This window comes from Juglans regia, chromosome 16, assembly GCF_001411555.2.
Source record: "Juglans regia cultivar Chandler chromosome 16, Walnut 2.0, whole genome shotgun sequence".
Classification (NCBI taxonomy): domain Eukaryota; kingdom Viridiplantae; phylum Streptophyta; class Magnoliopsida; order Fagales; family Juglandaceae; genus Juglans; species Juglans regia.
In genome coordinates, this window is record NC_049916.1 from 26,474,394 (window position 1) to 26,497,383 (window position 22,990).

Genomic DNA, 22,990 nt, shown 5'->3' on the forward strand with positions numbered 1-22,990 from the left:
TGAAAAAGTGCCTATTTTGATTGTAAAGATTTGCATTCAGTTTGTGTCAAAATATGTTGAGTCCAAAATATAGTAAAAAGTACCGTGAATATATTTAAGTGCCCAACTAAAAGATTTCAATATAATATTGTAGGTGCGTGGCATCTTGATTTCATCGTTGAGATAGATGGAGAAAGAGAAAGAAGATGCATCCCGCATAACAGTTCCTATCACCAATCCATCAATCCAGGTATTGTAAACATCTTTCAACAGTTGGTGTGTGTTTATTTTATGTGTAGTCATTGTCCACTTGGGTTGATTAACATTATGTTGCTATATGTTAGGACAACATATCAAGACCACTATATCCAACTTTTTCAAATTACATGCCAAGTTACTACAGTCCAATGTCTCATGCGTGGTTACCACCCTTTGTGCCTCCTCCAAATGCCAACCCATATCCATAGAGCAACCAGGTAATTATTTGTTAGAGTATGCCTTTGTAGTTAATGTTGTACTTGAATATTTGGTCTAACTATTTATATTTAATTTTTGTTGGAGAACTGTAGCAACACCCATGAAGCTCTACTGCCGCTGCAACGTCAAGTACTAATGCCCTAAGTAGTTCTGCTGCCTTGTATAGTTCTGACATGCCAATGATGGGACCTCCTCCAAATGCGTACCCATATCCATGGAACAACCAGGTAATCATTTTTTAGAGTATGCATTTGTAGTTAATGTTGTACTTGAATATTTGGGTTAACTATTTATGTTTACATTTTATTTGGAAAACTGCAGCAACACCCATGGATCTCTACTTCCACTCCCATGTCTAGTTCTGCAAGTAGTATCAGCTCTAGTGTAGCTGCGAGTTCTAGTGTACAGAGCAGCGCTAGTGTCGCTTCTAGCTCTTGTTCAGCTTTACCAGCATTTGTTCCTCCAACTTCTACCAACCCATATCCATGTGACAGTGAGGTGATGTTTTTGATTCTCCACATGCAGTTTCTTTTACATTATTTAGAACATATTTTTTCATGCCATACTTTTTTCTCCTAATTTACAGAAAAATAAAGTGCAGCAAAGTAACTCTATTGAAGAAATTAGTAAGGCCATATCAGACTCAATAGAAGTTGAAGCGCAATCTACTGCCTCTTTGGGTAATACGGCTGATACCAAAGAGGCTAGCACTGATGGGGGTGATACCACTGAGGAGCCAAAGCCAGGGATGAATTTTGAGTCGGAGAATGAGTTGATGAATTACTATAAACATTACAGAAAACGATGTGGTTTTGGCATAATGACACAAAGGAGTAAAAGTGAGAAAGATGGGACTGTGAAATATGTCACTGTGGGATCACTGGGATGTGCTCGGGGTGGCAAGGCACGAAATAGGGCGTCAAACGTCTCCAAGCCTCGGCCAACAAGCAAGACAGACTGCAAGGCAAGGATGAATGTCATGTTAAAGGATGAGAAGCTGTGTGTCACATCCGTATTTAACACACACAATCATGGGCTTAGTCCAAGAAAATCTAAATTTTTCAGATGCAATAGAGAAGTTAATGAGTCTGTTAAGAGGGTGTTGGATATTAATGATGAGGCTGGTATACGGATGAATAAAAGTTTCCATGCTCTTGTGACTGAGGCGGGTGGGTTTGAGAACGTACCATTTGGAGAAAAAAATTGTCGTAATTATATTGACAAGGCACGACACTTGCACCTTGGTAAAGGTGGTGCTCAAGCGTTGTTTGAGTATTTTAGAAGGATGCAATACAAGAATGATGGTTTTTTCAGCCTCATGGAATTGGATGATGATGATAGACTGAAAAGTGTATTTTGGGCGGACGCCCGTAGTAGAGGGGCCTACAACTACTTTGGAGATGTAGTAACATTCGATACCACATACCTGACAAATAGGTATGGAATGCCATTTGCACCTTTTGTGGGTGTAAACCATCATGGACAGTCAATCCTTTTGGGTGCAGGCCTTATTTCAAGTGAGGATACGGAATCGTTTATTTGGTTATTTAAAACTTGGCTCGATTGTATGGATGGAAAAGCGCCAAATACTATCATAACAGATCAAGATCGCGCAATGAAAAATGCGATCTCTATTGTCTTTCCCAACACGCGGCATAGATATTGCTTGTGGCACATATTGCGAAAGGTGCCTGAGAAGCTTGGTTCCCATGCTCAATACAAATGTGGCCTGAAAAGTAAGTTACTATCTTGTGTCTATGACTCTCTTACAATCGAGGAGTTTGAGAATTCTTGGAACAGCCTGAAGGATACTTTCAATTTACATGAAAATGCATGGTTGCAAAGCTTATATGCGGAAAGAGAGTTTTGGGTGCCGGTATATTTAAAGAACTCGTTTTGGGCTGGAATGAGTACAACTCAACGCAGTGAGAGTATGAATGCTTTCTTTGATGGTTACGTGCATGCCAGGACAAACCTTAAAGAGTTTGTTGATCAGTTCGACAATGCATTGAAGAAAAAAATTGAGAACGAAAACCAAGCTGACTTCAATTCATTTAACTTCACGGTTCCTTACATATCACACTTGGCTTTTGAGAAGAAGTTTCAAGATGTATACACAAATTCAAAATTTAGGGAGGTTCAACAAGAGATAATGAGAATGATATATTGTCATTGTCGTTTCGAGAAAATGGATGGAGTAATCGCAACTTACTCGGTCGATGATCAAGTTAAGACTGAAGATTTCATCAAGGAGGTTACATACACTCTTTACTTTAATGAGACCGAATGTGAGGCGAAGTGTGTTTGTGGGTTGTTTGAGATGCGAGGGATCATTTGTAGACATATTCTTGCCATCTTTTCAGCTAAGAAAGTTCGTGAGTTGCCGGAAAAGTACATATTGGACCGGTGGAGAAAAGACATAAAACGTAAGTATACATTTATTTCGAGAAGTTATGACATTGATGATCAGAGACCCGAAACTGTTAGGTATAAACGTATATTGAAAACTTTCAATGAGGTAGTAACAAATGCAGTTTCGTGCGATGGGCATACTGAGGAAATGATTTCGAAGTTATATGCGATGAATGAGGTATGGCGTACTTCGAACTCCAAGGACATAGATTCTAATGTTGGAGGAAGTACCGTGAATGCAGCCAAAGAAGGAAGTTCCAAAAAGGTGCTAAGTCCCCATGTTGTCAGAGGTAAGGGAAGACCCCCGTGTAAGATGAGGATGTCAACGATGGAGGAACAATTGAAAAAAATTAAAACTAAGGCTGTGAATAAGAAAAAAGATAAGGGAAAAAATAGACTGGTGAGAGCATAGTATCCTGATGATCATCTTTAAGTATTTGATAATATGCTATTATTTTCACTTGTGAACTCTAATTATTTTTTATGTTGTCAGAGGCGTAGATTGGATACTGAACTATTAGAAAGCAGTGGAAACCAACTTGGGATATCGGAAATAAGGGTGCAAGAAAATGTTATCTCTCCCATAATGGTGGATCAAGAAAGTGGACAACAAACTCCAGTGATAGGGACACAAGAAAGCGTACAATTATCACTTGAATTCATTTTATTGGTTAAACTCGTTTAATTTTATATGGGTCTTACTTTGGCTGTTATTATGTTCACAGATGCAATTAGAAATGGATGGAACGCAGCCGGAAATGGCAGATGGAACGCAGCCGGAGACTACAGATAGAATGCAGCCAAGCAGCTTCTTATAGCAAGACTTTATAGATCCATTATGCCTACTTATGTTGTGTGTTAATGGTGGTGATTTGTTGGAATTAGTGTTGGATGTGGTTTGTATGCATTTGTGTTAGGGGTAATTTGCGTGTTGGTGTTGGTATGTTGGAGTTAGTATGTTATGTATTAGTGGTGCAAGTATACGTTTTGTATTGTATCTTAGTATTTGAATCCACGTTTTGCACATTTTGTATCCAAATATACTATTTATGCCCCCGTGAGTTTGTATCCAAGTATTCAATTTATGTGGTATTAGTTTATGAGTTGAGATTATACTGTATTTGATATTGCTTCTTATGTCCAAGTGAAAAAAAGGTAATCAATAAACCTGTAATTTAGTCTTGTCAAATATTCTGACAAAATGATATCAGACTGGTAAGTTATTTTCATGCCATATATATACTCTATATATATGCATTGTCACGTTAAAACATTCTAAAGTCTCGAGATTGAAGATCAAATACAAATCAGATTAAAGTCTCAAATATATATATTTTTAAGTCTCGACTTACAAACGCTAAGTTTTCTTCAAATACAGATACAAAGTCGTCAACCCAGTGAGAGTATCAAATACAAGTAAATAATTATGGCTATTAGCCAAAATACACCAAATAGTTTGCGTGCATGCCGCATGTCGGCTTCTTGAATGCGAAACTGGGCTTGATGATTATGGAGTGCCAACTCCCTCTTCTCAATCTCTTCTTCTCTCTTTTTAAGCTCTTCATCTTTTCTTAATACTTCTGCTTCTCTCTTTTTAAGTTCTTCATCTTTCTTTAATTCTGCTTCTCTCTTTAAGTTCTTCCTCTTTCCTTAATACTTCTGCTTCTCTCTTTACAAAGTCTTGCTCTTTGTATTCACTACTATCTGACCACTTGAAAAACTTGCAGTGCGGTAACCCCTGATTATACATAAATAAATGTATAAGTATTTCTGACGTCAAAATTTTGAATAAAACATTAATATGAAAACAAAAACACGCAACTACTATTAACTGCGTCTACCTCTTTGTTGTAGAGTGGACACCCAAAGAATGCTCGCCCTGAATTTCTTCGAGTATTTGATATTCTAAGTACAGCTTGTTCCCCACAGCTGCACATTGGGACGTCACTCAATGTATGATTAAGCAACGATGTTGACGCAACTGATGACGACATTTTAAATCTGTCAACGAAATACAACAACACCTCCAACAATATATTCAGTGAGTTTGTATAAGGTTGTACATAGCACATCCAACAATATAATCTAAGTACAACAGCACCTCCAACAATACATTTGCCTCTGTATATAGTAGATTTTTTTCTAAGTACATATATAGCAGCTGGACAATAGTTTGTGCGCAGGTCACCCATGGATTGTAGATGACACAGTTGATGATAATTACTTGGGTTGTGGCACACTCAGACAATTCTTCAATCATATAACTTCTTCATTGAATCTAAATCTTACTCGGCTGTTATTGACCAATGTCCAATGTCTCATAAGTTTATCTACTGCTTGCAGATTTACACACGCCCATATTGCAACCTACCAGTCTTAAATCAATCTTTCATGAAATATATGGTTGCCCATTATTTTAGACAACCAGCATGATACAATAACATACAGATTTTGGCATAGATATTGTCTCATCACGTTATTAGCTATTCCCTAGGTAATATCCTGTGTATGTTTTATAGAATCAAAACAATGGAAGTGACACAATCAATGTTTGCATTCATAATCTTTAAAGAGGTACCTCTCAAAAGAGAAGTGTGTTTGGAATCTTTTTTTTTTTTTTTGCTAAATTTGTGTTGGAATTTGAAAACAACCATGGTTTTTGTAAACTGGCCATTGGTACCTTGAACCATATTGTATGCAGTTCCTTATTTGACAATCTATGACGATGAACTCAACTTTGCATATCACTATTCATGATGAAATCAAATTTGGTGCAGAATGAGTTACTACTTTCTCTTGAGAATTGAAAGTCAATTTGGAAAAAGTTGCTTACACTATAGTTAAAGCAGATTGTGCAAAGGGGTTTAAAACCTCAAATAAGAGATTACAGTGATGTGATAAAAAGAGCTGAAATGATGGAGTTGAGCAGCATTGCCTTTATCTTATACTAATCATCATTGGCATATTAATTAATCAATGAGTTGGGGGAAGTTTTCACTTTTCAGGCTTCTTATTGGACTGGTCAAATAAGCAAGAATTGATTCCCAGACAGAATTGATTCCCAAAAAGAAATATCTGACCTAACAACAAAATAAACACTACTTTCCAGACAGTTTCCATCAGATTGTTCCAACTTTTTGTGCATGTTAGGCCCAATAATGGCATTATTTTGTGAGAAAGAAGGCAAGCATCCCTTATCACACAGCCAATGAGAATGCCTTCAATAAAATTAAACATCATAGAGATTTTGCTGAAATAAGATTTTGCTGAACAGGGAAAACAAACTTGCATATACAATGTCAATCCATAGAGTACTGTCATAAACTTAAACATCTGTAGTACAAAGGTAAGATAGTTCAAAAAAGACTGGCTTCTCTGCCATGACCACTTGACTTGTATATATTGAGTAAAAATACATAGCAATCAATCTCAACATGACATTAGGCCAGCATTACATGTTATCAACAACTCTTCAAGGAACATCTCTTCAAGGAACATCTCTTCAAGGAACATTTCTAGATTCATAAAAATTGAGGAATTACACTAATATATACCGGATAAATAATCGATTTATATATATCGATGCCTTCAATTTTTGGAAACATATCCAATACCATCAATTTCCAACCCATTTCCTAAATTCATAGAAATTAAGGAATTACAATAATATATACCGAATAAATAATCGGTTTATATATATCGATGCCTATGATTTAACATATCCAATGCCATTCAATTTGCAACCCATTTTCTACATTCTTAAAAATTAAGGAATGTCTATTGTGTTAGGGTTGGGAAATTTACCTAGCTGGAGTGCGAAACTGGTGAATAACTGGAGTGCGAAACTCTCTTCCTCGGCGTCGCACAGCTGCGTTAGGGTTAGATTTAGGTTTGGGAGAGAGATCGGGCAGGGGAGAGATACCTGGAAGGAGAAACGAAGAGAAACAAAGAAGGAGAAATGAGAAGAAAGATCAAGAAACCAAGAGAAACCAAGAGAGAGGAAGAGAAACGAACCTGCGATGGCTTCAATCCGGGGAGAAACGAAGGAGAACAGAGTTCTCTGGGGAAGGAGAACCAAAAACCAGAAATAAGAAAAAGTGTAAAACGGTGTGTTTTGGGGTTGAAGGCATGCATATAAGTGGCCCCAAAACGCACCGTTTTATTTACTTCAAAACGGTGCGTCTTGAGTCCACGTAGGAAATCGTCCGCACAGAGGCCTGAGCCATGCCTCCCTCTAGCATTTTTTTTCTATGATCATGATCATACCTCTTGCCTTAGCCATCTGATCGATCGTACGTGTAGCAGAATTTCTTTAACATAAAGGACAATCAACGACGGACCTATGAAGGGGCCGGGGGGCCATGCCACCCCCAAGTTTAAAAAAAATATATATATTAATTTTTTATGCTTTAATAAAATTATATTAATCTTATATTTTGTTGGCTCCCTCTCTAAAAAAATTATCTTGACCCCCTTTATAAAATTATTTTGATATTCTAGATTATTTTAACTCAAAAATAGAATAAAAAATATTTTATGATAGTTTTAACTTTGCTCGGCCCCTACAACAAATTTCTGATTCCGCCACAGAGGACAATCATAAGGAGGAGAAATCAAAGCTGAGGATTGAGCAAAGGAAAATAATATTGGTTTTTTCTTATTGGGAACTTGAATATATATATAGTGGTACTAGTAGTGGCAAACGGACGTTTGCCACGTCTGCCAAATCGAAGAAAAAAATAAAGTGTAACTTCAAATATTAAAATAGTCTAATGTATAAGAGTAAAATTATTATTTATTTATGTTCATCATTTATTATGAAATTTAAATTATATTAAAAATTTAAATTAATTAGATAGTTTTTTTCTCTTAAAAATGTTCAGTAAAATTTCATCATTTATTAATGATGAAAAATTAGTATTTTATAAATTAAAGTTGATTTTAAATATAATATTATTCTCTTAAAAATGTTTAATAAAACTTTATCTTTTATTTAATAATGAAAAATTAGTATTTTATAAATTAAAGTTAATTTTAAGTGTATGATATAATATTTATATTTTAATTATCTATTTTATGTTAGTTTAAATCAATATTTAAACTTCTACCGTTAGATTAAATTTAAAGATTCAAGATAAATAGTTGAAATTTAAAACTCAAAAACCAACATTTTCCCCCACTTTTCCTTTCTCCCTCTCTCTCCTTCCCCACGCACGTTTGCCTAATTTAGTTAATTAAGAATATTATCATATTTAAATTATGTTAAAACTCTAATTATTTATATGGTTTTAATTTCTTAAAAATATTTAGTAAAATTTCATCATTTATTTAATGATGGAAGATTGGTATTTTATAAATTAAATTTGATAGTTTATGTATGATATGCTATTTATTTAGTTAATTAAGGATATTATCATACTTAAATTATGTTAAAACTCTAATTATTTCTATGGTTATAATTTCTTAAAAATATTTAATAAAATTTCATTATTTATTTGATGATGAAATATTAGTATTTTATAAATTAAATTTGATAGTTCATGTATGATATGCTATTTATATATTAATTATTTAAATTTAAATTAGTTTAAATCAGTGTTTAAATTTCTATTGTTAGATCAAATCTAAGGACTTAAAATGAAGGGTTGAGATTAATTTCTTAAAAATATTTAATAAAATTTCATCATTTATTTAATGATGAAATATTAATATTTTATAAATTAAATTTAATAGTTTATGTATGATATGTTATTTATATTTTAATTATTTAAATTTTAAATTAGTTTAAATTAGTGTTTTAATAAGAGAAATTATTTATTATAGTGATAAATATTACAGTCTTATAATTGTATCTCTAAATTTTAACAAGAGAAATTATTTATATAATTTTAAAGTGTGTAAAATCTGCACAATATTTTTAAAAAAATTTAGTATATTTGAGATCCACTTTAAAGAATCTATTTTTTACATAATAGTGATAAATATTATAGTGATTTTTTCCTCACTTTCTTTCTCTCTCCTCTGGCCCGATTATTCCCCCACGCCCCATCCTCCTTCAGCCCAACCCGGTGCCGCCGTGCGCCGATAAGCCTCACCGCCACCATCGGCAAGTCCCCCTCACGCCGGCGACCAACCCAGTCACCACCGATCTCTCCCATGCGTAGCCCTATCTCTCCCTTGCGGTAACCCAACCAAAATAGGTTTTTTCCATTTCTCTCTAGTTGCGCCGCCGTACACGGCCGGCCAGCCAGCCTCACCGCCACCACCGCGAGTCCCTCTCACGCCAGCGACCAACCCAGCTACCACCGATCTCCGCCATGTGCATCCCTCTCTCTCCCCTGTGGTACCCCAATCGAAATGGGTTTCACCCATTTTTGTCTAGTTTCGCCGACATACACGGCCACCCAGACCACCGCACCTCCACCACCTCACATCGGCGACCACCTCTGGCAGACCCAACAACCACGAACCTCCCTTCCCTCTCCATCGCACACTGGTATTCACACGCACGAATCCATTCTCGGCTCATAGAGAAACACAGTGGCATTATGTACGAACACATTCATTATTGTTTATGTTATAGGTACTTTTAAGTATAAGTAAGATATATGGCTACTTTCCAAGATTTTATAAATGGATTCGGTTTTTGCAAATAAACTGGTCCTCAAGATTGAAATTGGTTTATAACTCTATCGCAAAATACTGGGCCCGGCCTAATTGGAATTGATTCAAGCACGTACGACACTAGGGGTGTAAACTCAAATCGAAAAACCGATCCGGACCGGACCGTACTGGACTAGTTTTACCGGTTTTGAACCGGTCCGGTCCGGAACCGGTTTTTAAAATGTAAAAACTGGCCGGTTCCGGTCCGGTTCCGGTTCCGGAATTTTTTGGACCGGACCGGACCGGTTGATTAAAAAAAATATATTTTTATATATAAGTTTTATACAAAATATTTTATATATATATTAAATATTAATATATATATATATAAGTTTTATATATAATGTATAATTATAAATTTTTATGTGAAATTTTATATATAATATATATATTCATATATGAAATAATTTCTTATTATAATTTATAAATTATAACATAAAATGTTAATACTAAATCACTAAAAGTTTATAACTAATACTAATGTATAACTTATAACTATACCAATAGTTTAATATTAATACAATTATATAGTTTAATATATTAATAAAAGTATAAAACAGTTTTTTTTAAATCAATTTTTTTTTTATAAACAAATTTTTAATGACAAATTGTGAAACTTACATTTTAAAAAAACCAGAAAACCGGACCGGACCGGACCGGAAACCGATAAAACCGGAAGTACCGGTTTATGAGGGTAACCGGTGCGTAATCGGTTTTGAAAAATACAAAACCAGTACATACTAATTCGGTCTTAAATTTTATCCAAAACCGGACCGGACCAAACAGATTACACCCCTATACGACACGAATATAAAAATGGGTCCAAAATTTGTATATATAAATTAAAACCATGAAATATGAGTTCCACTTGTTTAGACTAAATTAAGGGTATGTTAGGATATATACATATCATCGAATTTTAATAAATTTAATTAGTTAATTTACATTCCAGTCGTTTTAGACTCAATACAAACATATTTGATATTGAATAAAAGAAGAGTATTACTACATTCATAAACGAATTACCTATAAGTAATTTTATAAATTGATATGAATTCATCTGATCTATTAGATCTGTTTTACAATAAAATTAACTTTATAATTTGACAAATTATATTAAAACACATCAATTTATAAGATTGTTTTTGTGTAATTGGCTAAAGTATTTATAATAAAAGAATGGTGAGAGAATTTTAATTAAAAGAAGATTTCTTTTTGTTACATTATTCTTTTATTACACTAAACATATTTGTCAGATAAGTTAATATGAACCTATATTTATGTATTAATTTTTTTTTTATAATTAACGTGATATTATAATAAGTTAAGGCCTAGTTTGTTTTTACAATCATTCTCATCTCATCTAATTATTATAATTTTGTTAAATCATCACATAAAATAAAATAAACAATTCAAATTTTTTAAATTTTAAAATAAAAATAATATTAAAAAAATATATTCTAATAATATTTTATTCAATTTTTAACTTTTATCTCAATCTATTTTATCTGTAAAAATAAACAAAGCCTAATTATTTATACAATGCCTTGTTTAGCGATAAAACTTGGAAAAAAAAATTATTTATATCATCCACGTTTAGCATGTTTTATTTTTACTTTTTGAATTACTTGTATCTCTAATTATATTTTTGAATATATACCTTAAGCTACTAGCATGCTAATATTTGTATGCATAAATTAAGAACTAGTTGATTAAAATTGTGGATGAAAAAAACTCACGTGATTACGTAGATTTAGATAATAAATTGAAATGATATGAAAATTAAAAATGGAATAAAATATTATTTTTATTTTATAAAAAAGTTAAATTATTTATTATATTTTATATAAAAATTTATTAAAATTATCATAATTATATAAAATAAGTTGGAGTAAATTTTGAAATCTCTCCTAAAATCTTCACAAAACTTGCAAAACATTTACAAATTTTATTATTTGGAAAAAAAAAAAAAAAAAAACTAATTTTATTTCTTTCGTGTTAGCGTGCTTCTCACGCGCCCGTAACGTTGCACTGATGCCCATGACTCATCATTCAAGGAGTCTGACTTCCCCTCTCACCGACAGTGATATTGCTTCTCTCGCACTCACTCTCTCTCTCTCTCTCTCTCTTCCTCGCCCTCTCCCTCCACACCCGCCGATCCGTTCTCTCTCTCATTCTATCGGCATGGATTTCGCAGCAATTCAAAGAAGTAGCTTTCCAGAGCTCTTCTTCGCTGTTTCTCTCCTCCTCTCAGCATTTGTCATCACCACCACCAATGCCTCAATTCACATCTACAACAACGAACCCTTCGGGGAAGTCGGCAACGCTTTCCTTCTCTCCGGTGGCAGCGAAGGCATCGTTGCGTCTCCCACCGCTGACAACTCCGCCCATTCTTCGATCCGCAATGGCATTTCTTCTATCCGGTACTCTATTTCTATCATACATACATAGATACAGATTTAGATGTAAGTAATCTTATCAAAAAGAAAAAGTATTTGGATATAAGTAACAAATAAGGCGGGATGTGTGAATATGTGGCTCGAGATTGACATTTTGGTGAAATTGGGTAGATCCGAGGTTACAATATCTGCCTTTCTTGGTTTATCATTATGTTTGGTTGCATAGAAGCTAGGGGGAAAAAGTAGAATTAAAGATTCATATATCAATACTGAGCTACATTGATATAAGTATGAAGCCAATGCATGCCCCAGTTGGTAATAAATAAGATTCTTAATCTTAATAAAATTTTGTTTACCAATACAATCAAAAGATTGTTAATCTTAATACCTTCACTTTTCAATGCATGCTTTAATTGGTGATGAATAAGCAGAGACAGACTTCGTGTTGTTCTGTAGTGGACACATAAGTATAATTGATGATTTACGAAATAAATTTCTTGCAGAAACGAAAAAGATAAATCACAAATTGGTTGAGTGGAGCCTAAATATTTTTTGATAAGTAGGTTGAGTCCCGAGTGGAGCCAAAACGGTGGATGAGATTAACTGCCATGTTGTTCTCTCTCCCCTTCCTACTCATTTTGTCTTTCACTCTTCTCCATCTCTTGGAGGATTCTACTATTCCGTTTCAACCACTTCATTATGTAGAAGTGGTTATACAAAAATCTAAATTTGGGTTTGTAAGTTTGAGTAAACAAAGAGGACTAGTGCAGTGGTTGAATTGGACAGAGAGTTCCCTTACGTTTGTAAACGCCCCTACCTTATGAGGAAGTCTTCTCGTGCATGGTTCATTTGTACTTGTTTACTGGATCCAATTTCTGGTTATGCTTGTGAAGTCTTTGAATTTACTATGGAAACTGACGAGCAAGAGACCAGAAGACATTTTTCGTTATCACTGTCTTTAGAGCTTTCATCAATTGAAAGGAATCTTGGAAATCTTAGAGTGAAAGGAGTTGAAAAAGAGAACTTGGTGTAATGATCCTAGTATATAACACAATATAGATCTTGTTCAGATTTTAATCTTTCTTTGTACATGCATGCATGCGAACATGTTAATAAGATTTGGGGTGTCTGTGTAAGAAAAACAAAAATTAGATAAGTTTTGATGAGTGAGGTTATCTGTGGGGTGATATGACCAAGGACTGGGTGTAAAAACTTAATGCTTTTGTAGTGGGGTATGTGCTTTTAAGATTTTGCATAAATGTCAGCTTTCTTTTTACTCGTTATAATATATGTTATTACTGTAAGTGCAAAACTCTCACATTTTCAGTTTGTATAGATTTGAGAATATCACCTTCTGGAGGAGTAAGGCTGCAGCTGACAAGCATTCGGACAAGGATCATAGTACCGGGTTGGTACAAGTAATAATTTTTGAGTCGGCTGATCGCAATAATATTGGTGGTTCTGCTTATGGTGGACAAAGAGCTATATGTTGCACCCCTGATCTTGCCAAATTGGAAGGTTGTAAGCAAGGTGAAGTCATTCGGAGACCTTCAGCAACAGATATTAACTGGCCCATTGTTGAAGATATACAGTTCAGCAGAAACTCTTTATCCACAAATATTGCTTACAAGGTGGTTCCTATCACAAAAACTGGGATGTATAACTTGTTTTTTGTAGCATGTGATCCACAGCTAAAAGGACTAATAATGAGTGGGAAAACAATGTGGAAAAATCCCGATGGTTATTTACCTGGTAGGATGGCTCCATTGATGAAGTTTTATGTGTTTATGTCACTTGCTTATTTTTTTCTTAGTGTCATTTGGTTCTCCCAGTATATGAGGTTTTGGAAGGATATACTGCAACTTCAGCATTGCATCACAGCTGTTATTGCTCTTGGATTGTTTGAGATGATTCTTTGGTATTTTGAGTATGTTAACTTTAATGATACTGGAATGAGGCCAATTGTAGTTACAACTTGGGTTGTAACAGTTGGAGCTGTTAGGAAAACAGTTTCACGCCTTCTTATCCTTTCTGTTTCAATGGGTTATGGTGTTGTTCGGCCAACTCTTGGTGGTTTGACCTCAAAGGTGCTTCTTCTTGGAACAACTTACTTTTTGGCATCAGAGTTGCTGGATATTACCGAGTATGTGGGGACAATCAATGACATATCAGGAAGAGCGAGGCTCTTTTTAGTTCTCCCTGATGCTTTCCTGGATGCATTTTTGATTTTGTGGATTTTTACATCTCTTTCTAGAACACTAGAGCAGTTACAGGTATCATATTTTTACCAGCACCTTCTTCCTATTCTAATTTGATCATGGTAGCATTACTTCCTCTTTACTTTCTGCATCACTTGCATTATTTTTCTTTATTTCCATATAACTTCCAGAAACTTATAAAAATCCTGTGCAGGCAAAACGGAGTTCTGTGAAGTTGGATATATATAGGAAGTTCTCAAATGCTTTAGCAGTAACTGTAGTTGCTTCAGTTGCTTGGATAGGATATGAGGTATGGTTTCCTAGTTGAGAGCATATACTTTTTTTATGAAATTAGCATAATCTAGTATGTTTTGTCAATTCAATTGCTTGGTTACTCCTCTTGTATACGTCTTGTGTACTTGGGCTTTGCCAAGGTTTTTATTAATAGAATTCGGATAAAACCATCCTGCATAAGGATTTCTATGATTTTTTTTTTTTTTTTGGGGGGGAGTGGAGGGGAGGGGGCAGTGGGGGTTAGTAAGACATGTAGAATGGTTTATTTTTTCTAGGGGTTGGGTAGGGGTAGAGTGCCAAGAAAGAAAGTACAATTTTATAGAAGTTTTTTTGCTACACTGTTAACATATTACAAATTTGCTTCACTATGATTCATAATGCAAAAAGCACAGCTAGTTTCTCACCATCTTTTAGGCATTCAAGAAAGGACAATTGATATGGAATATCATTATGGTTTTCCTTGAGAATATCATGTTACAATGCAGAGGACATAATCTTGGTGCCTAGTGATGTACTTTTGTGTGGACTGCATTTTTTTTATGGTTCTCTGCTGCATGGCATTTCCTGTGGTTGAGATCATTGGCAGATGTGGGTGTGATGCCCACAAGCTCATCTCTTAGACCATGTTTGGGAGCCTAAGGGGAGTAGTGTAGGAAAAGAGAGAGGAAAGGAGGGAAGGGAAAGGGAATGGCAAGTGTCGCTTTACCTTTTTGTTTGGTGTGCATATGTTTGCAATTGAATCCCTTTTATTTGTACCTGTATTTCTGTCATATATGTATTCTTGTCCTTTCTTTTGCAAGAATCCCTGCTTCTTGTAAGGTTATTTTCTCCTGAATAATTGTTTCAACATACATTCTGTCAAGATGTGGTTGAACAAGTGTTATGGGTCTGATAAGCTTTATCCAACAGGTTTATTTCAAAGCAACAGATCCATTCAATGAGCGATGGCAGAGTGCTTGGATAATCACTGCTTTTTGGGACATTCTTGCATTTGCATTGCTCTGTGTGATTTGCTATCTCTGGGCCCCATCTCAGAACTCTCAACGGTGAGTTATGGCATGCACATTGCACATATCTACATAGTCATTAATCTGGTTGTACTTCTTTCTAATTGAAATTTCTGACGCTAAATATGTTCCATAAAATGGCTGTCTGCTCAAGAATGATAAGAAAAAGTTTTTCTGAAAATTTTCTGTTCTCTCAGACCTTAAATAGCTTTGCTGAAGAAGGTTATACGGGGATATACTTGCCTCTGTATTTAGAAAAACTGAACACACTCCGAAAACTCAGAAATCTGCCCTTTTAGGTGGCCTGGTAGGAGATCCTTTGTCATGGGAGACAACCTGACAATGTTTAAGAGTTCGAGTTGACGTTAATATTAGTCAGAACTTGCATGTGTGACCTGCCTACGCCTGATAAAAGCATTATAAGAAGTGGGAGAAGAATATGATGATAAAGAATTGTGAGAAGTGGGACGTGTAGACATCATTTGCCATCTACACTCTTTAGGGCATTGCTGGTCTTCTTTTTTTATTGTTCCTTTCTTTATCGGTTACTAAACTGGATGAAGCTTAGAATTCTCAAATCGCTAGTTTTCATTCTTAAAATGGGTCCGACTGGCTAGGTTTTCTCATCTCTTTCCTTATTTTGTTTATAAGAAAAAATATATATATAAAAAATAGCTATCTTACCTCTGATTGTTTGGTGGCTAGTTAAATAGGCAAAAATAATCGCATAGTTAACAATTTCTGAAGCCGCTCAGACTTCATTATTGTATTTTGACTTGTACTTCCGACCATATGCAGGTATGCATACTCAGAGGAAGTGGGAGAAGAACCCGATGATGAAGAAGCTCAATGTCTAACCAGGGGAAAGGGGGAGGGTGATGTCAGTTTAGTCAAGCAAGAAAAGAAAGTAGGAACAAACGGTAACTTTGAAAAAGAAGAAGATGCGGAAGAGGATAAGAGAGAATAATCACTGAAGAAAATTTTTCCTTTTTTTTCTTTGGGCAAGTGTGTGCTAAAATGGTCCTGTTAATATGAGCTCTGGGGTTGAGATCATCCTATTCTCCCTGAGAGTAACTTCTATCGGTTGAGTGATTGGCCCTTGGCATGCAAGGAGGCGGTGTAAAATATTTCTAAAAAGGCTGCATACTTTCCATGATTTTTTTTTTTCAATGTTTCATAGTAGTAGTACCTCTTCACTCCGTGCATGCACAACTTATGTTGCAAATGATGCTATCAAAAGGAACCAAGCCTTGAGAAAAAAACATGGTTGGAAGTATAGGATGTCATCGGGGCCCTAGATAAGCACGACGTCGTTGTGATTGTGGTGTCATGCATGTAAACAACCAAGGTTGAAGGTTCTATTTTTTTCTTTGGTCTCGTGAAATGTAACCGAAGTTACCATCTTCCCTCTTCACATCAATTTATCTGATTTTGTGACTGTTATTTTTTTATTAGTATTTAATATATAAGACATCAGTAGTGAGAAAATTTAAAATGAAGAAGGAGACATAACGTCTTCGTTATCGTGGCAAAACCGTTTAGCAGTAAACATGCATCTCCGACCTAATCGTATTCATAACTGACCTAAACGGGAGTCGAAGTTCAAAGTATTCAAGTTCTCTCCATCGTTGCATTAGAGTTGAGAGTGTAGCTCTACCTCTTCACTTGAGAAGTGCCCGACCCACCACCTATCTCCTCCCAACCCCAATTCAAAACAGAGACAAAAGGACCGCGAACTATACTCTCGAGCTTCGGCTCTCTGCCTCCTCTTCATTCTTCAAGCTTATATCCTTTGCATGGAGTTTGGTATGGCTTCTTCCAGGGTTTTTAACGGTTATCAATTCTCTTGCCTATGTCCCTCTCCAAGAAAATTTCGGACGCCAGCGGACCTCTCGAGCTTGCCTCCTCGTCTTCGCCCTCTAAATGCTTCGTTTCTCTTTTCTACCCCAGTTTCTCGCAGATATTGCACGTGCAAAGCCACCCTGAAAGAAACGAATGCCGCCGCCTCCGCGGCAAAGGTATTCCTTTCCTTAGCCTCTTCTTTTTTCTTTTTCCTAGTAGTTTTATTCTCCTGATTGAAATTCTCTATGTTGAACTTAATTAGTCCCGGAATTCTCTATGTTGAACTTAATTAGTCCCGGTTTTTTTTTTCCCTGAAAATATATATCTTGTGCTGTTTTAATTTCGTTTGGGGGATGGATGAATTTTGTTGTTTCAGGTGAGAAATATGGCTGCAAATGACTTTGAGCTTTCAAGTTTAACGGCTTTATCGCCGTTGGATGGTCGTTATTGGCGTAAAGTAAAGGACTTGGCTCCTTACACGAGCGAATATGGTCTGATCTACTTTCGTGTTTTAGTTGAGGTGCTTTTCTATCTTATGGGTGTGTATGCGTGCGACTAATCAAGTGAAAGTACAAGTCTTTTGAAAAGAAAAATCATGTCCCATTCAAAGGAAAGGAAAATAGTTGTTCTTACGCTAAAATACTCTAACAGTGTTAATGGGTTCCCATATGCTTTTGTCATGCACGTATTATGTTATAAACCCACTAGGTATACCTCACCCTTAAAAACCAGTTTTCAAAGGAATGGTGCCTAATGGCTTATAAACCACCAACCAATCTCATACTTAGTCGATGTGGGATCGTAACAACCACAACGCTCTGCAGCCGACATACACGGCGGTCCCGGCACTCACACGGGCTGGCTGTGCGCTAGGTCTTTCCTACCATGCCGGCATCACCCCCCGTGCCACACGATTGCAACCGTGCCAACATGGACTGCATACGTGGGTGGCTATGATACCATTTGTTATAAACCCACTAGGTAAAACTCATCTTTGCAAATCGGCTTACAAGGGAAGGGTGTCTAGGGACTTATAAACCACCAACCAATCTCATCCTTAGTCGATGTGGTATTGTAACAAATAGTTGTGTTCTGGAACTGTGTTGAGAAGTTTGATGTTAAGATTTATGAAGATTATATATGGGGTGGAGTCATAAATAAATAGTTGACCTAGTTGAGGATAACTGTTTAAAAGAGTTTGATCCACCCAAGAAAGTGATAGAGTTTCATGACCTGAATTGGGTATAAAGCTGACTGGCATGGCTTTATCAAGCGGGCTATAAGTTCTGGTTTGTTGGGGAATCGAGCAATAAAAAACTGGCTATACCTGCTTTTCTCAGATTAAGATATTCCTTTTCCTTGAGGAAGGTCTAGGGCTTTAGGTAGCATAGTTGGTGAGATTGATGGTTTTTCCTCTTCAGCTCTTGTACAGTTCTGCTAGTCTTTAAAATTTTAAATCACGTCATTTTACTTGCTGGTGGAAGTTAAAGTAGTTAGGGCTTGGGACATTGCTTCTTCCTCTTGCCCCACAACTTAAAGAACTGAGTAAACGGCAAAAGTACTGCTCCATGTGCAGGACTTGACAATACTAATGTCTCCCGTATACTTATTATTGGAGAGGAAAAAAAATCTGCCTAGTGTACTCAGAATCATCTGTCATAGACTGCATGAGTGAATATGTGGTGCCAGGTCTGGTCTGTGATGATGATGGCAAAAAACAATGATGATTCCTGAAGAAAATTGTAGATTGGGTTTGCTTGCTCGTGAATCAAGATTCTGCGTTGAAAGATTATTAAGTTATCCAGGTTATAGAATCTAACATGACTACCTCTTCCTGTTATTGATAACTTCCATAACTATTACCAGTGCTGAATTTCGGAACTTTTCCTTATCGCAAAAACAAATATATATATATATATGTATAGACGATCTTTCAAAGTTGGTTTATCTATGAACATTATTATGCTATGTCAATCATCTTCATTATTATTGTTGTTGTTTTGCTCTTTGCGGGAGTATTAAATACTTTGATAGGTTCATCTTTAACGGAGATACTATCTTTCAGGTCAAATGGTTGCTGAAGCTTTCCCGAATTCCTGAAATCACAGAGGTTCCAAGCTTCAGCGAAGAAGCTCAGTTGTATTTAGAAGGACTGATTAATGGCTTTAGCATGAATGATGCCTTGGAAATTAAAACCATTGAAAAAGTGACAAATCATGATGTAAAAGCAGTGGAATACTTCTTGAAACAGAAATGCCAATCACATCCTGAGATAGCTAAGGTTGGGACTCACGTTTACAGTTCCTTCAGACATTGAGATTACCTGGCTATTTCTGTATGGAACCATATGTGTTTACAGATTTCAGTATGAAGTTTTATGATCACCTGACAATCCTCTTTCTCAATCCAGGTGCTTGAATTTTTTCATTTTGCTTGCACATCAGAAGACATAAATAATCTTGCCCATGCATTGATGCTGAAAGAAGCAATGAAAACTGTTGTATTTCCTGTCATGGATGAATTGGTCAAGGCAATATGTAACATGGCTAAGGATAACGCACACATTCCAATGCTTTCTCGCACTCATGGGCAGGTGATTTGCAATGTCTTGTATATAGTTAGTTAAGTTATGCATTAAAATGTTATTTGTCATTGAGGGGCTGTAAAATGTATGTCATTCTGTTTTTATCCAAAAAAGAAAAAAGAATATGTACATCGTTCTGTTATCATTTCTCAATCTCTTTTACCAATAAAAAAAAAATCATTTCTCAATCTCTTTCAAAGACTTCCACTCTTGCTGTATGAAGGTAGTGCCAACATTTCATTTGGAAAAACATGATGTGATAGAATTATTGAAGTATTGAATTTTGATCATTTATATATCGTTTAATGTAAAATCTTACATTCTAATAGATAGAGGTATTATTTTCATTGTCTTCCTTAGCCAGCTTCACCTACAACTTTGGGGAAGGAAATGGCAGTCTTTGCCGTCAGGTTAAGCAGAGAAAGGCGGGATATTTCTCAGATTGAGATAATGGGAAAGTTTGCTGGTGCAGTTGGAAATTACAATGCACATCTTGCTGCATATCCTGATGTTAGGTGGCCTCAAATTGCTGAAGAGTTTGTAAAATCACTTGGACTGAGTTTCAATCCCTATATCACTCAGGTATGTTTCTTGCTCTTATTTTTTCCTTCATATCAATAACTTATTTTTTGGATTAATCCCACACAGATTTTACATTCTTGAGCAATATAGTTCACTCATGAATTAAAAGTGCCAAGTAGACTAATCGTTGATGCCTTTCGTATACATGTTTGGTAATTGGCTTGTGTGCTATGTCAGTATCAATACTTGTTGCAAGTTTGTAGGGAATGAAATGAACTTCATGGATTCAAAATATAGACCTTCTAACTTCTTCAGAAAAATTTTCCGTCTCAATGGAATATCTTGTAGAGCATGACTACATGAAAAATTTTCTGTCTCAAGGGATATCAAGTGTACGACAGATGATGATGAATGGTTACTAATGCATTTATTATGCTGGTAATTTACTTATCCTAAAATTATTCTGCTAATTGAATTATCTGCTTGTTTTGCAGATAGAAACTCATGACTATATGGCAAAACTTTTTCATGCAATTATCCAGTTCAACAATATATTGGTTGACTTTGATAGGGACGTATGGGGCTACATATCTTTGGGTTACTTTAAGCAGGTGAGGCTCTGATACATTCAATATATGGTTCTCCCCTTATACAAGAAAGGTGACTCATTTCAGGTTTGAAATTTTGAACAGACAACTAAGGCTGGGGAGATTGGATCTTCAACTATGCCTCACAAAGTGAATCCTATTGATTTTGAAAATAGTGAAGGCAATCTCGGTGTGGCCAATGGCGGTTTATCTCATCTAAGCATGAAGTTGCCTATTTCACGTTGGCAGGTAAGACCTACTCCGGTTTCTATTTCACTTTCCCCTTCTTTGGTCCATGTTCTGGGTCATTGCTCTGAGTCCATATGGTACTTTTGAGTCTCCGAGAGATAATGAGAGTAATAGAAGCTACCATGTTACTAGCACCATTTGCTGTAAAAACTCGCTGTTTCAACTAAGCCTTCGTAAGCAGTTTTTAGCAAGCTGTTGCATTTATATAAAAAAAAAAAAAAAAGCAAGCTAATGCAATTTATGGGTTGTCCATCCTATCAATGTATGTTGTATTTGCAGCGTGACTTGACTGATTCAACTGTTCTGAGGAATATGGGTGTTGGGTTAGGGCATTCAATTCTTGCCTACAAAAGTACACTACAGGGAATGGCAAAGCTTCTGGTATGCAATATGATATAGATGAGTACTTATTTGTCGTCATTCATTAATTCGGTGCTGTTAATTTTAAGTAAACTTGATAGCCGAAAACTTCATATCACCTATGTAGAGATATCTCCCTTTGTTTAAAAAAATAATAATAAGTGAAAGAAAAGATTGCTTCTTCCATGTTGGGCATTTTTTCCCCTTATGGAATATGTTTTGAACTCTAGGTCAATGAAGACCGCTTGAGTGAGGACTTGAACCATTCATGGGAGGTGCTTGCTGAACCAATACAGACTGTACGTATCTATCTTGTTATATATAGAGAGAGAGTTTTGCTACACAACTTTCACCACACTCCACACTCCACATTTTTTAAGATTTTTTAATTTTTTTTGAGTTTATTCTTTTTAAATTATTTCAAATTTTTTATTCATTATTCATATAATAAATATTTGATAAAAGAAAAAAATAATAAAAATTAAAAAAAATGTGGAGTGTGTAGTGTGGGGAGATTGTGAAGATTTATTCATATATATATATATATATATATATATTTGTGCTCGCAAACACACATGTACTCCCTTGCATTTAGTCATTTATTTGTATTATAGCATCTCGTTTGAGTCTATTGGAATGGTATTTAAATAACAGTTTGGTAAGTTTGAGTTTTCCCTCAAGAAAGAAGCTATCATTAGCAGACGGATACTGTTCTTGTATTTATTGTAGAGCATTTGCCACTTGAATATAGGTTATGCGGAGATATGGTGTTCCTGAACCATATGAGAAGCTAAAGGAGCTAACAAGAGGGAGAGCTGTTACTAAAGAAAGTATAACTGAGTTTATTGAAGGCTTAGTATTACCTGAAGAAGCAAAGATTAATCTATTGAAATTAACACCGCATAATTATGTTGGAGCAGCTGTTGAATTGGGCAGGACTGTAGACATGGCCGTGAATAAGGTGATTTGTTGCTAATGCTTTTTTTTTTTTTGGGAAATAAAGTAAAATGATTGTATCTCGTATATTCGAAATTGCCAAGTATCAAGAATTTTGTAGGCAATTTTGATGCAAATATAATCATTGGTTTCTAGTGCCTGTGATTATAGAGTGAGACCAAAACAAGACTATAGAGTTGGATTTGGTGAATGACTTTAAATATTTATGCTGTCATATTGGAGGTAATCAGATTCATTGCTCCAAATCACAGAGTAGTAATCAAATCTCATCATCCATCGTTTCTCCAAATCACCATATCCAATCCATCCACATTGGATCGGGCTAGTTTTGATGGTTGGAAGGGATTTGATCTCGACAAATGAACTCTGTAGTCACCTCAGCATGGTTCTTCTGACTACAACAATTTCCCCGTTTGGATAGGATCGTGATCAGAACAGATCTGATCATTGCTCCTGACTT

At 35.5% G+C, this 22,990-nt stretch overlaps 3 protein-coding genes across 3 annotated transcripts; all 3 read left to right on the forward strand.

The window, feature by feature from the left end:
- Positions 1 to 629: 629 nt before the first annotated feature.
- LOC109002265 (protein FAR1-RELATED SEQUENCE 5-like) lies at positions 630 to 3,686 on the forward strand. The gene is made up of 5 exons (XM_035686257.1): positions 630 to 683; positions 778 to 954; positions 1,043 to 3,133; positions 3,362 to 3,508; positions 3,594 to 3,686. Exons 1-5 carry the CDS (start codon positions 630 to 632, stop codon positions 3,684 to 3,686), a joined length of 2,562 nt encoding a protein of 853 aa, XP_035542150.1.
- A 7,921-nt stretch (positions 3,687 to 11,607) lies between these two features.
- Positions 11,608 to 16,622, forward strand: LOC109013420 (transmembrane protein 87B). Its single transcript, XM_018995506.2, has 5 exons — positions 11,608 to 11,954; positions 13,267 to 14,203; positions 14,343 to 14,438; positions 15,332 to 15,468; positions 16,228 to 16,622. Exons 1-5 carry the CDS (start codon positions 11,716 to 11,718, stop codon positions 16,394 to 16,396), a joined length of 1,578 nt encoding a protein of 525 aa, XP_018851051.1. The 5' UTR covers positions 11,608 to 11,715; the 3' UTR covers positions 16,397 to 16,622.
- Positions 16,623 to 17,079: 457 nt separating this feature from the next.
- Positions 17,080 to 22,782, forward strand: LOC109013419 (adenylosuccinate lyase-like). The gene is made up of 10 exons (XM_018995505.2): positions 17,080 to 17,447; positions 17,648 to 17,791; positions 19,337 to 19,552; positions 19,682 to 19,864; positions 20,216 to 20,437; positions 20,872 to 20,988; positions 21,070 to 21,213; positions 21,493 to 21,594; positions 21,804 to 21,872; positions 22,325 to 22,782. Exons 1-10 carry the CDS (start codon positions 17,226 to 17,228, stop codon positions 22,547 to 22,549), a joined length of 1,644 nt encoding a protein of 547 aa, XP_018851050.1. The 5' UTR covers positions 17,080 to 17,225; the 3' UTR covers positions 22,550 to 22,782.
- The last annotated feature ends 208 nt before the right edge of the window (positions 22,783 to 22,990 follow it).

Excerpts from the sequence above, each read along its gene's own strand:
- LOC109002265 (XM_035686257.1), top strand. The coding sequence starts at position 630 with ATGCCAATGATGGGACCTCCTCCAAATGCGTACCCATATCCATGGAAC. Across the intron at positions 684-777 it reads CATATCCATGGAACAACCAG|CAACACCCATGGATCTCTAC; the intron begins GTAATCATTTTT and ends GGAAAACTGCAG. Across the intron at positions 3,134-3,361 it reads AAGAAGGAAGTTCCAAAAAG|AGGCGTAGATTGGATACTGA; the intron begins GTGCTAAGTCCC and ends TTATGTTGTCAG.
- LOC109013420 (XM_018995506.2), top strand. The coding sequence starts at position 11,716 with ATGGATTTCGCAGCAATTCAAAGAAGTAGCTTTCCAGAGCTCTTCTTC. Across the intron at positions 14,204-14,342 it reads GAACACTAGAGCAGTTACAG|GCAAAACGGAGTTCTGTGAA; the intron begins GTATCATATTTT and ends AATCCTGTGCAG. Across the intron at positions 14,439-15,331 it reads TTGCTTGGATAGGATATGAG|GTTTATTTCAAAGCAACAGA; the intron begins GTATGGTTTCCT and ends TTTATCCAACAG.
- LOC109013419 (XM_018995505.2), top strand. The coding sequence starts at position 17,226 with ATGGAGTTTGGTATGGCTTCTTCCAGGGTTTTTAACGGTTATCAATTC. Across the intron at positions 17,792-19,336 it reads ACTTTCGTGTTTTAGTTGAG|GTCAAATGGTTGCTGAAGCT; the intron begins GTGCTTTTCTAT and ends ACTATCTTTCAG. Across the intron at positions 21,873-22,324 it reads TTGCTGAACCAATACAGACT|GTTATGCGGAGATATGGTGT; the intron begins GTACGTATCTAT and ends ACTTGAATATAG.